Here is a 13818-nt window from a genome sequence, read left to right on the forward strand (position 1 = left end):
TGGGAGGATAAGGTTGGTAAAAAAAGCATTGACAAAATGATTAACCTCATGACAAATCAAATCCCAACTTTTTTTGGTAAAAAAAAAGCATTGAATCCATCATATCCCAGGGCTTTGTGAAGCCCCATAGAGAAGATGGCATTTCTGATTTCATCCATAGAAAGAGGTATGGATATATCCACTGGGATTCAAGGGGGAAGAGTTCCTCAACAAAGGCAGGGTCAAGGGAATTACAAGAGGTGTAAAGATCTTGCGTAAAATTGGAGAAGACTTAAGCAATTTCAATGGGGTCACTGATAATGGATTTATTATGTTATATGGATCCAATCTTCCTCTGATGTCAGTTTATTTTGGCAGCCAAGTGATAATGCCTTGTATTTTGGTCTCCATTTGATATGTATTTTTCTCTTGATTTTTGAAACCAAAATTATTCCTCTGCCACCAGAACTCAACATAAAAACTTTTTTATTTTATTTTATTTTTATTTTTTGAAGTTAATTTAATCTCTTTTTAGTGTGGCCTATCACAAAAATGTGGAGATCATTCCAACATATTTTCTTATCGATGTAGGAGGGTGGTGCATCTAAAAAGATTATAGCCCACTCCAGTCCTCAATTGGAACAAAAAATACTAATGAAAGAAGGGTGAGTGTAATGGATAGAGATACTAAGAGCAGTCTTTTAAGACATAGATACCACCCTTAAGACCCGTTTCCCCATGACTATTGGCTTAAGTCACAAGCTCAAACTGTTTGAAACATTTCTTCTTAGTCAAGAAGAGGATTTCATGATCAACACATTTGGTTTCACAAAAGAAAGCCAGATCTGGCTTCTGTTTTTCAATACCTTCGAAGTGTATTGGATTGCAAAATTACCATTCATACCATGCACATTCCATGACAAGATTCTCATGATTAGAATGCAGTAAATCTTAAAATAAATAGTAGAACAGCTAGATAGAACAACCTCTCCTCCTTGAAAGAAAAAGTTAAAAAGGTACACAAGAGTAGTAAGCACAAAAGTACAGAGCAAATAACCAAAGCAACAAGGACACATAATGGATAGAGATCCGAAAGCAAGTTCATGCTCTACTTATTTAATCACTAACAAGAACAATAAGCAGAAGTAAGGCCAAGTTAAATCTAAACTAAAGCCAAAACAAGTAATAATAGAGCTTAGAGCATTTAGGCACTAAAAAGATTCCTGCAGCCAAAGGGGATGTTGTTGAACCAGCAGTAAGGAATACCGAGGAGAAAATATATATACAAGTCACCAATCAAAAAAGTCGCTATAGAGATGGTAGGGAAAGCCTAGGGGCATCAATTGGCTCTTGAATCTCATTCAAAACCATTGGTGCAGGCATTTATTGCTCAACATTCAACATAGAGTTCAATAGGTTGTTCTCTGCAAGATAATTGTTACAACATGCCTCAACACTAGCCTTGTAGTGCATCAAAACATCTAAAGAATGGGGGAAATTTGCAAGTGTGGAATCCAAGTTGTAATTAAGGTGTTAATCATAGTGGTGGGTCCCACTACTATTTGAGCCATAGGTGGCGGCAAAATAGTTACGTAGTCAGGATGACTACCCCTTTACTTAGTTTAGTCTAAGCAGGACTCTGATATTGCTTTTCCTCACTTAGTTAAGTCTAAGTAACACTCTAATTCAGGAATTAGGATTGAGGGAAAATATTATAAATAGAGGGATGGAATACCAAATAGATGGTTGAAAAAAATACTCTCCTTTGCTCTGTGAATTTTCTAAAGAGAGAAGCTAATCCTGAACCTCCATCACTGTGGTTCATCGATTTAGAAGCGTGAAAATAACCTACAGAGTACGCAAGACAAATCAAGGAAAAGGGACCACAAAAAGGCACCTCCTGTATCTAGATCCATTGCAATCAAGATCACTAAGGTAAATGATCTAAAACTCATCATTTTATAATTTTAATTAACATGAGGGTATCGGTAGGATTAGGCATGGGTTGATATCAATGATTTTGCAGTGTTTGCAATTGGCAGGCCCCTCGAGTGGTGCTTCCACCGACCCCCCTCCACTCCCCCTTTCTAGGTTGAGGAAAAGGTGTCATTGCCGGTAATTGGCTATGATTCACTTGCTTCATATGGTTTTTCCTTCCCTTTTGCATTAGTAACACAACTATAGTTAAAGATAACCGCATTGACCTAGAAGTGGATAATAATGTTCCCTTGCCTTCCAAATATTTTAAAGAATTTCATGCCTTTTTCATCATTTATTAGAACTACAAACATCGACTCTTCTACTTTCTTGTTCCCTGCGCCGTTCCTCACCTCTACATTCTAAATTGTTTGCGCATCTTGTGGAATTTGAGTAGTTGGATCAAGTGAAGGGGGTTGATTCTCCGCCGGCTTTGGCGTACACTCTAGAAAATGGATCATTTTGGGCACATTGGGTACTCTAAGAACCAAGGGGATTTTGGGTGTTTTGGTCAGGCAGCATTGGGATATCTTCTTCACCCATGACTTCACCTTCTACATGTCGTAGGCCATTTAAATGGTTGAAAGCTTGGTCACCTTCCTCTGTTTATCACAATTCACTTCCGTGCGAGTCGTTGCCCATCTCTATTTCCTCCATCAAATTTAGGGATGGTGGCACATTGAAGCTAGATTATGGGGCTTAACATTTTCACCAATTACTCCCAATGGTGGGGTTAGCTTGTTTACCTCATCAACAACTTTGCTAATGAGATCCACCATCGGGAGAGAGTACGTAGCTTCTAAACCGTGGGTTGAGTAAACTCTAGCTATGCCACCCTCAATAGGTTCATTCATTAAGCCTTTGAAAACTCTGATGGTCCCACGACACTTTGAGCGTGTCTAAATCCTTGAGATGGGTCGATCCCCCCCCCCCCGCACCTCCTTATAGTGCGGTAATGTGATTTATTTTTTTCACATTTAAAACACATCACCCTTACTTTACGGAGCACTTGTAGCGGACCAAGTGACCTATGAAATTTTTAATGGAGGTTTTGAATATGTTATATACATTGTGGTTTAGACCATTAAACCAGAGTGTGCCGTTTGATTGAGAACATTTTCCTAGACCCGGTTTGAAGGAGTTGCTCAAGTACTTTTGGGTATGCCACTTCTCGGAGAATTGTTGGCTTTGAAGAACATCTTTTAGTGAATGCCACGTGGCATTTGGGACTTCTCTGTTAACACCTTACAAGGCGCCCGGGATGTCACTTTCCTAAAAAAGTAATGCTATGAAAGGATTCCGCTCATCATTATCCAACTGTCAATCAGGGCATCAGATACAACATTAAATGCTCTGAGATGCATTAAATGTCCAGCGCTCATCATGAAGCCCCTCATTCATCCAAGTATTTTCGAGTATCGTTCCCTTGTGATTTGTTTGGTGAATTAAGGGATAGTTGTCACATATGAGCCACGTGACTTTGAGCTAATGAACAATCTGGGATAAGGTGTAGTTGGCTTGAAGCTTCTCCAGGAAGATTGAACTCTTAACTTGGTGGTTAAGTTATGCATCGTGAGCAATCTCCACCCTTCATCTTAATGGGGAAGATTCTACAGTCACGATACGTCTTCACAATATCCAAGGTATGGAGTTGATATATAAGTAATACACTCAGAACAAATGGGGTAAGCCTAGTTACAATAACTCTAGCATTAATTCTCCTGCAAGTTCCAAAGAAGACATTCCTTCTTGGAGCATTTACTCCTTAGTAAGAGGATTTGTGTTTTCCTGAATCTGAATAATCATTGGAAGTGGTTTTCCATCCCCAAAGGCGGCCCACTCTCACATTTCTTTGATCTCCAGGAACTTGGTTTGGGCTAGGAGTGGACCAAATTGCACACAGGTAGATTTTGGAACAACAGAATCCCACCCCTTTGTTAATATCCAACATTATTTTCACCCTAGTCATATCCCTAGGTAACCAAGTCAGTCGGGTTCAAATGCACATCAATGACCCTCCCAAATTCAGAAGGTACACTTTGAATATGATCATACGAGAAGCAGTCCAAATTCAAAAGCTACACTTTGAATACGGTCATATGAGAAGCAGTCATTGCTTATGCCTCTCAGCTGAACCCACACTTCAATGGTCGTGAGTATTTCATCCCGACTATATTCAGGCAAGGGATCAATGGCCAAGTGTCACATCCTCCCAACCGGTACCCTATCTGAAATACCCGGAGGTGTGATCCACAACCTCGAAGATCAAGTCTCAACAATCATCCTCCCACATAACACAATAGTACAATCATAAGCAAAAACAAATCATTGTATTAATATAATTAAAAGAATAATCAAATATGGATCTCAGAAGGATCTTAAAACAATATCAGAGAGTAGAACTGATGTCAAAATAATCAAAGTACTAGAGTATGCAGAAGTAAACACAAATAATCATGACGTGGAAGAATAGTCAAAACTGAAGTATTACAACTAAGAGAATAACGAAAGGCCAAAATTGTTCTAAGTGCTACAAATAGATTGTTCTAAGTGCTACGAATAATATGTTTCCTTATAAAAAAGGTAATGTCTAACTCAAAAATCTCCGTATCCAATACGGGGTAGACCAACTCCAAAGTCAGGCTAATCCTTGTATGTGCAGTCGACACACGAACATTCTTCACTGTGATATTTGTGATCGCCAACGTTTTATACACTATATGGATCACTCATCGGGGTCTCATATTCATGGGTCTCAATGTCATCAACACCTGCAGCAAAGTCTAAAGCAAAAATTGTCCCCGAAGGGTAAGCTCAAAAGAACTCAGCAAGTAGTTCAGATACAAATAACAATTACAATTCTATTCAAGAACATAACATGATGCAATATGATATAAGACAATATGCAAGAATGCAACTAATTCTAATGGATCCTAGTCTCTAATGGTAGACATTCACTAAGATGGAACACTAGCCTCCTATGGGTAGGTCCCGTCACTCTAATCCCTCATAGACTGGCTACCTCTTTTGGGATCACGGGTAAGGAGTTCAGGGCATCCCTCTTGGACTATCACCATGGTTAGGGTTTAGGTCACCACTCTCTCACCACACTATTTGGTATGAGTATTGGCTTGTGTCAAGGTTATACCTATTCTAGTGCAAGTCATCTACTAAGTCACATCAACTGAAGGTTAGATACTTCCCCTCATACCTCTCATAATTGGTTATGGTATCGTTCCCCCTAGAGTCATCATATCCTATGGCACCAACCAACTCGGACTATGGATTCTTAACCCAATTGGTCATCCACATATAATAAACAGGAAGTTCTCATGTTCTCTCACGGGTTGCCTACCAGTCTTGAGCGCCCATAAGCCCAGGTTTATTATGATGCGACTCTGCCAATGAATGGCCCCCACAATGTGATTGTGTCCTCTCACGGTTGGCTACCCGTCTTGAGTGCCCACAATCCCCATTGCTACCACAGGTCACTCGACCTCAATACCCACACTGATGAGTGTGATATGACGGGGTTTCCAAACATTTCTAAACATCCTAGTATGACATCTAGTAATCATGAAAAGTGCCAAGAGGCATCATAGGATTGTGTCCATACCACCTCTACTGATATCCCAACACGGAAACACCCAAATGGCATTCTCCAATTCACAATCACAACCTAAGCATTCACATTACAATATGATTCCAAACACATCATTATATCATAATTCATTCTAATTCCAAACATTCACATATTTAACTAATATGCATAACATCATTACTAACAATATTTTGAAATTGCAGAGGCGTAGCAATCATGTTTAAGTCCTAAAAACAGCAATATAGAACATGCATTCAAGTTCTCTTACAATTAAGAATGTAACTAAGGTTATATGTAAGTGAACGTCCTCACCAAACCTTCGAAGAGTAGATAAAAATATGAGTTCAAACGTGAATAGTCCTAACAATATGATAATTCAATGTTAGGAACAAACCCTAAAGGTTTGGAGATGAAAAGAGGGAAAAACTAGGCATTCTATTTTCAGCAGCATGCTTGGTTGCCTAGCGCTACCAAGCCAATTGACCAAGGCTGCTGTGTACGGACAACAAATCCTAAAATTGATAGAAAACTCATCGTTTGGGTTCCAAACCACTCTGAAATTAACTAGAAAAATCTAAAATCATGGTAGGACATTATCTAGTATGGTTTAAGCATTAATCATGGCCAAATGAATGAAAACCTAACGCGTCATATGTTAAGTTTCTTCCAAAATCAAACTGTAGATTGACGGATAGACTAGAGTGAATGGAGATTCATTTTAGATAAAGAGAATAGTAGAATAAAGTCTGAAAACATCATAGAATATGATCTAACATGGATTGAAATCAAACTAATCAAAGAAAATAAAAGTCACATAGATTCATGCTAGGTCTTTACGAAAATCATACCGTGAAATTAACAGAAGAGCAGAGTGAATGAAGAGAACTAAGAGAATAGAAGATTAGGTACTTACATAGACCTTCTTCAAGGTCTATGCAGTAGCAAGAAATAATAGAAAAAGAATAACTAGAAAGATTAGAGTGAATGCTACCTTACAAAAGAAAAATAGTTGGACGGAAAACTTTATGGATGCTCCTAAACCTTCCTTCACCTTGGAGAGGGTTCTCTAGAGTGTCTCTGACGGCTTTAGAATATAATGATCGATACGTTTTAGAATGAAAAACAATTAAATTGGGCTTCAAAAACCTAATTCCCACAAAATACCAAGTTTGCCTTCTACCAGGCTTGGTCGCCTGGGTTGGTCACCTGGGTGACCAAGGCAAGCTGCCAACCCCTTTTTTTTTTTTTGTCAAAAAGGGAATTCTAGTACTACGTAAGCCCTAGCTCCATCTTTGGTCATTTTCCAAGTTATAGAAGGGTCTTACCTGATTTTCTAGGACTTTCCACTTGTATCATTTTTGTACTCTTGATCCATCTACCAAGTCCATCAACATTCGAGTTAGTCTTTTTTCTGGGATCCGAAAAGTTCTCAACTTAGCATCATCTCCATCTACTTCCATTGGTTCAAAGTCAAATCCAATGGTTTCAATTTGGTTGGCCCACAGTTGCCTTCTTCCCGCACTCCCAGTTTTTGGACTTACAATATGGATTTCTGGTTAGGGTTATGAGGGATTTCACACGAAGTGGAGAAAAGACTACCCTAGCCATTGAGTTAATAGAGAGCCTCTAATCTTTAGAAGCAAACACAGTTTTAAAAACATCGTTCCCTACACACATAATCGTCACTGCCCTGGAAGCCATACCTCAGTGAGCCTTCTCGAAGTAGTGATGATGGACTACTTAGAGAAACCAATATCATGGCCAAACAGAGAGCATTCAACATCCTACATAGGCATGGATTAGGCACCTTTGTAGAGGTTGACACCTCCTACAAATTCAACAACTTCCAAACCATATTTGGTAGGTTCTCACCAAACTTGGAAAAGGGTCGAACTTTAGTAACACTCATTGAATCTCGTAGCACGATAGGAGCGGTTTGGGGGTTATGGGAAGCAACATGATCCGATTGCCTACCCATTCGTACACAGAGGTATCACACAAACACTACAGAGACGACACGTTAGAGTTGGGAGCTAATAAGTCAGCACGTGACAAATGTGGTGGTTTGGTATCACTTAAAGGGAACAAAAGGAATAAGGGGGTGAAGAGGCAGGCTTTAAATGAACTGAAGGTTTAGGTGAGAGATATTCAAACACCTTACAACCCCATAAATGGAAAAATTTGAAAGAGTGTGGTTGTTGCACCATAAATGGATATAAAATGAAAAATTTTGTTCAACCCCATAACAAGATTGCCTGAGGACCACCATTGAAGGAGGTGCAACCTTTATCCATGGTGCACCTAAGGCCATGTACAGAAGGAACAGAAAGGGGAAGGGTAGAGGGGACCAATATCAGGTCCGGTCCATTTCTTACAAGGAAATGGATGGTCAATTTCCTTGTAGATGTGTGACAAGTGTCGGGGACCATCACATCAAATGGTGGAAATCCATTTATAGGTCACATCAATAAATGGATTTCCGTGACCTATAAATGGATTTCCACCATTTAATGTAATGTTGGGACACTTGTCACACATCTGCAAGGAAATAGATGTTCCATTTTTGTCCCAGGGTGGAGGTGCTCCCTTTCTATTGGAAGACTATTCTTACAATCGTGTATGAATGATGTTTCGCTGGATGACTTAATATAATTCATTTAATGACCAAAAAAATAATGTGAAGATGGTAATATCTTTTTTTCCCCTTCCGCTCAACCAAAATAAAAAATAATTTTATTATGAATTCGTACTAATCACTTGTTTACCATGTACAGAGGTTGCAGAAAAGAAGCAAATGAATGTTTACAAATCTCACACATGACTACTGTTTCCATTAAAGTGCCACTAGTACATCAAACTACAAGATTCTGAAATGCAATTATAGATTCGTTCCAAGGGAGAAAAAAACGATGGCTGAGGGTACTATCATATCTATCACCAAGAAACTAGGAGTAATATTACTAGAAGAATACAACTTTCTGACAGGAGTCGAAGAGCAAGTTGCTTCTCTTCGTGATGAACTGGAATGGATCAGCTCCTTTCTAAGGGATGCTACACTTAAACGGAGTAAGTATGAGAGAGTGGATGTATGGGTAAGCCAGGTTCGAGATCTCGCTTACTCTGCTGAAGATGCTATTGACTTCTTCATCCTTAAGGTGATGTATGAACGAGACAAAAGTTGCTTCAAATCGTTTTCGAGATTGCCCTTCGTCAGTTATCCTGGTCCGCCTATTACTGTTCATAGTTTGGGGGAGGAGATCAAAAGCATCAAGGCAAGACTCGAAAGGATTTCAGCTAACAAATCAAAATATGCCCTTTATAAGCTGGAGGATGGAGATTATTTGGGAAAAGATGTTGTCTTTGATGAAAGAAGAGTCCCAGATCCAGATGTACACGATGATAGCATTGTTGGCTTTAATAGTCAGTCATATGCTGTGAAGAAAAAATTGTTCTTGATCACAGACCCCGAAGATTTATCCCAACTTCATGTTGTTTCCATAGTTGGGATGGGTGGTTCAGGTAAGTCAACCCTTGCTACCAAGGTTTACAATGAAGTTAAATCTAAATTTGATACTTGTGCTTGGATAAATGTATCCCAAGATTTTGATGAGGAACATCTGTTGCGAAGCATCAACAAGAAGAAAATACCTGGGAAGGAGGATTTTGGGAAATTATTGGTGGTGTTCGATGATGTATGGCGAACCGAAGATTGGGACGTAATACGCGAATGTGTTCTTGGTAGAATTGTAATGGATAAAAAGAAAAGTAGAGTTCTAATTACTTCTCGCTCCCTTGAAGTAGGCATACATGCCAACTCACTAGCGGATACCTACCAGATAGGAAAATTGGATAAAGAGGATAGTATAAAGCTCCTGGCAAAGAAGGTTTTCGGTCAAGAAAGTATCCCTCTAGCACTGCAGAATATAGCGGAAAATATTCTCGACAAGTGCGGCCATTTGCCACTAGCAATCGTGGTACTGGGTGGCCTCTTGTCCACAAAACCGACGACACCTGAAGTGTGGAACAAAGTTGCGCAAAGTGCAAGGTGGCAACTGGTACAAGACTCCAGTAAATGCTCCGAAGTACTAGCTTTGAGTTATGATAATTTACCTATTCACTTGAAACCTTGTTTTCTTTATTTCGGCCTTTTTCCAGAAGATCATTTGATCGATTGTGAAAGCCTAGTTCAGTTGTGGATTGCTGAGGGTTTCATCCAAGAAAGAGGTGAAGAATGTATGGAAGATGTTGCTGATGATTATATAGAAGAATTGATTCAAAGGAGCCTGATCCAAGTTGATCGTAGGAGCTTCAATGGAAGTGTTGAAACATGTCGCATCCATGATGTGTTACGTGAGATTGCAATCTCGAAAGGACGACATGACAAGTTTCTTGACATTGTGGGGAACAAACGATCAACAAAGGCAAGCCATACTGGCTCACGTCGACTTGCCATTCATTCTTCAACTTCAATAACTGATGAGGAAATTGAAGAGTTGGAAATTCTGGATAGTAACTCTTCAAGTAAAACCCGATCGATTGTATGCTTTGTTGACTTCAGCAATGATAAATTACAGAGAGCCTCTTTTTACGAGAACCTCATGTATCTTAGAGTCTTGGATCTAAGAGGGTCGAAGAAACTCAAGAAGTTACCCAAGGAAATCGGGAAACTTGTGCTCCTCAAGTACTTGAATCTCCGTGGAACTCCGGTAGAATTGCTTCCATCCTCAATAAGCAATCTCCGCAACCTACAGACTCTTGATATCTCTTTAACTCGAATTGGATGCGTACCTTGGTCAGTTTGGGAATTGAAAGAGCTGAGACATTTTTATGCTAATCTTGAACAAGTCATAGATTCATCAGGATCATCTGTTAAAGGAGTTAGTCATAATTTCCTGCTGATGGTTGGCTGCAATTCTCATACTAGCAATGCTGGTGCAGCTCAGAAACCCAAAACCAGGAGACTAGATAATCTTCTGACACTGTCTACAAGAGAAGACGGTTGGATTTGCAATATTGAATTTTCTAGCTTGACCAATCTCAGAAAGCTAAAGATCACTGAGGTGAATGTGGAAAATCATGCATCCCAACTATCTAGTTCGATTGCCAAATTTGTTTTTCTAAGGGAGTTGGACATTGAGTGGAAAGGCACCCTAGAGTTTCCATCATTTGCACGCCATGTTCACCTCTACAAAATGAGATTGTCAGGGAAGATAAAACTAGCAGCAGCAAAGACAGAAGAAGCAAGAAAGACAGAACAACAACCAAAATGGATTTTTCCGCCAAATGTTGCTGAATTAGGGTTATCTCTTACGGAGCTCTATCAAGATGGAATTGATGCCCTTTCAAAATTAAAGAACTTAAAGTTCCTCGAGCTCAAACAAGGATCTTTCTTGGAAAGCTGTATGGTTTTTCCTGAGAATGGGTTTCTTAATCTTTCACGCTTGGATCTGGAAGTGCTGTCTCAGTTGAGAACACTGGAGGTGAAGGAAAATTCATTGCCCAAACTCAAGATTCTAAATCTTTGTTATTTAGAGAACCTGGTGGAGCTTCCATCTGGATTGAAGGAAGTCAAAACTCTCCAGACGCTCAGGTTATTCTTTATGCCAGAAGAATTCATCGCAAGGGTTAAAAAAAATGAGGGAATTGATTGGAAAAAGATCCAACACATACCCACCATTGGGATCATTGGTTCCCTCTTTAAAGGGGCTATACAATTTAATGTGGTGAGATTCTCCTTTTATATTTCTCGTCCCTTCTTCTAACTTCCAATTTTGTTTTCCATTTATTTATTAGTAATAAAGTTTTACATTTCTGAGAACGATTTGGTTTACCAGGCAAGCAGCAACTGGGAGTGGGCGGGAGCATCTGCTTAACTGCTGATGCATTCTTGGCATCAATGGGGAGCACCGAGTAAGTGTGTTGCATTCTACCCAAAAATAAAGAATAAATAAATAAAGAAAAGGAAAGGAAAGTGTGTTGCATATATGGAATTGGTTTCAATATAACTGGTTCGCTGTAACATATTTTGAGTATGAACTAATATGAAACAGTTTCAGTTAAATTGTCTCCCTATTAAATAGCTTTTCAATGTTCCACTACTTCCAACTTCTTCTTTCTTTATTTTATTATTTTATTATTTTTTGAAATCTGTATTAATAACAATGTAAACTTTAACATAGATTAAGTTGTTTACTATTAGGTTTACCTTTAGCCATTCTTACTAGGGTGCAAGTTTGGTCTCGGTGGACTTAACCCACCTACGAATAAAGCTTGGGATCAAGATCTTTGGCTCTGATGGTAGGTAAAGGCAAAATATTTTAGCACTAAATTAGGGCAAGGGCAAGCTTAAGATTAGTATTTGTTCTGTTCGGCCTCTTCCAGCCTATTTCTAATTTTGGCCCTAATCCAATGTTCCTGACCTGATTTTGTCTCTAATCCTAAACCTAATCTAATTTTGGATTTATAAAGTGTTTTATGGACAAGAAAACAACGCAGAATTTGAGTTGTTTTTACATAAATGCATTTTCTTGTAGGAAAATTTCCCAAATAGACTGATTTTGCTCAAAAGATTTACCTAGTAAGATATTTTTTAAAATGTTTTACTTAAATAGATTCTATACTTGAAAAAAAATTACCAGATCCCAAATTATATATATATATATATATATATATATATATATATATATATATATATATATATATATGCCTATTCATAAAAAAAAAAAAAAAAAAAAAAAACCCTCACATTTGAGAATTTTTTTAGTGACTTATTCATAAGAGTTAGATACTACCATTCAAAATTAACTTTTGTAATAATGTACTCTCAAAAATTCATCTATAATTTTCACTATTTCCTCTTTCTTTTCTTTTTTGGTTATATTATTTATTTTTATTTTCTTTTGGGGGGGGGGGGGGGTAGGTTGTGATGGAGTGCTTTATATTAGGGAGTGGGAACTCTCTATTTTTTTTTATTTTAAAATAAAGAATATAATATGTATATAAAAAAATTAACATGAAAGTAATTTATGTAGTTGAAAGTAGAATATTAGTTAGGCAAGAAAAATTACTTTCAAAAATAGCATTCATTATTGTAAAACATTTTTAAAAATATCTTATTGGAAAAATCATTTTTAAAATCAGTCTATGTATGAAATTTTCCCTTTTTTTATAATTTACAAAAGATATTCTATTGATTTTTTTTATATTAGATTTAGGCTCTTTTTGGTATCAATTATCATTCTCAATTATGAGATTTTTTCATTATTTTAAGTTGTTTGGTATCTATTATCAGTTTTATTTTTATTTAAAATAATAGAAAACCTTTCAAAATTTATAATGAACTTTTTGTCTATTATGGATTATGGTGAGAATTTCATTCTCTTCATTTATGCACAAGTTTACTTAAAATTTTATGGTTATGACGAGGGCAAAATAATCAATACACATTTTTTTTTATAAAAACCATACTTTTTCCCTCTTTTATCACTTACTCACTATTATTTTCTAATAATTTTTTATTTTGACACCAAACTTATTTTTCATTCCATAATTTATTTTCGATAAAATTCATCAAACCATTTTTCATTCTTGACTAATAATGAATTCTTACACTTATTTCTTTAAATAGACATAATAAAGAATGAGAATTGATATTAAAAAGAGCCTAATTACTGTTAGTTTAAATTTGTATTGCTTCTTTTTTATTATTGTTATTATTATAATGTATCAAATGATTCAAGTTTAACAACCGGTTAGATTATGAGTTTTTTATTTTTATTTTAGATGTAGTTTAGATATTAACTTTAACAAGTATAGTAGTCGCAACTTTTATCAAACAAAAGAAAGATACAGTTGCAGCTTGGAAGTTATTTTATTTCTTCAATTTTTTTATATCAAATTATTTAGATTTAATCAAAGGTTACTATTTATTTTAGATGTAGTTTAGATATTAACTTTAACAAGTATATAGATAGTAGTCCCAACTTTTATCAAACAAAAGAAAGATAGCAATTGCAGCTTGGAAGTTATTTCATTTCTTAAATTTTTTATGAGGAACATTCAGGTCTAAGAATATTAGTCCCTAAATCAAGGTCAAGCTGTGAATGAGCTTACTTATGAACATTTAGGTCTAGGAATAAATTTGAAAAGGCCTGGCCCAATCCGGCCATGTTGCAACCCTAATTATATGTTAATGATATTTGCATTAGTTTGGCCTTTTTTTGTTTTTTTTGGGTTGCCAACCCCGGTTTCCAAGGCTTTGC

The 13818-nt window shown here is 37.1% G+C and overlaps 1 protein-coding gene across 1 annotated transcript; it reads left to right on the forward strand.

Moving 5' to 3' along the window:
* Positions 1 to 8347: 8347 nt before the first annotated feature.
* LOC148998651 (putative disease resistance protein At1g50180) lies at positions 8348 to 11430 on the forward strand. The gene is made up of 2 exons (XM_089141805.1): positions 8348 to 11280; positions 11392 to 11430. Exons 1-2 carry the CDS (start codon positions 8467 to 8469, stop codon positions 11428 to 11430), a joined length of 2853 nt encoding a protein of 950 aa, XP_088997931.1. The 5' UTR covers positions 8348 to 8466.
* The last annotated feature ends 2388 nt before the right edge of the window (positions 11431 to 13818 follow it).

This window comes from Hakea prostrata, unplaced genomic scaffold (assembly GCF_041222555.1).
Source record: "Hakea prostrata isolate BN-2017 unplaced genomic scaffold, UWA_Hpros_2 contig_208, whole genome shotgun sequence".
In the NCBI taxonomy this organism is placed as follows: domain Eukaryota; kingdom Viridiplantae; phylum Streptophyta; class Magnoliopsida; order Proteales; family Proteaceae; genus Hakea; species Hakea prostrata.

Bases quoted from the DNA above. Each gene is read 5' to 3' on its own strand.
- LOC148998651 (XM_089141805.1), top strand. From the start codon at position 8,467: ATGGCTGAGGGTACTATCATATCTATCACCAAGAAACTAGGAGTAATA. The intron at 11,281-11,391 runs GTGAGATTCTCC...TTGGTTTACCAG, and splicing joins GGGCTATACAATTTAATGTG to GCAAGCAGCAACTGGGAGTG.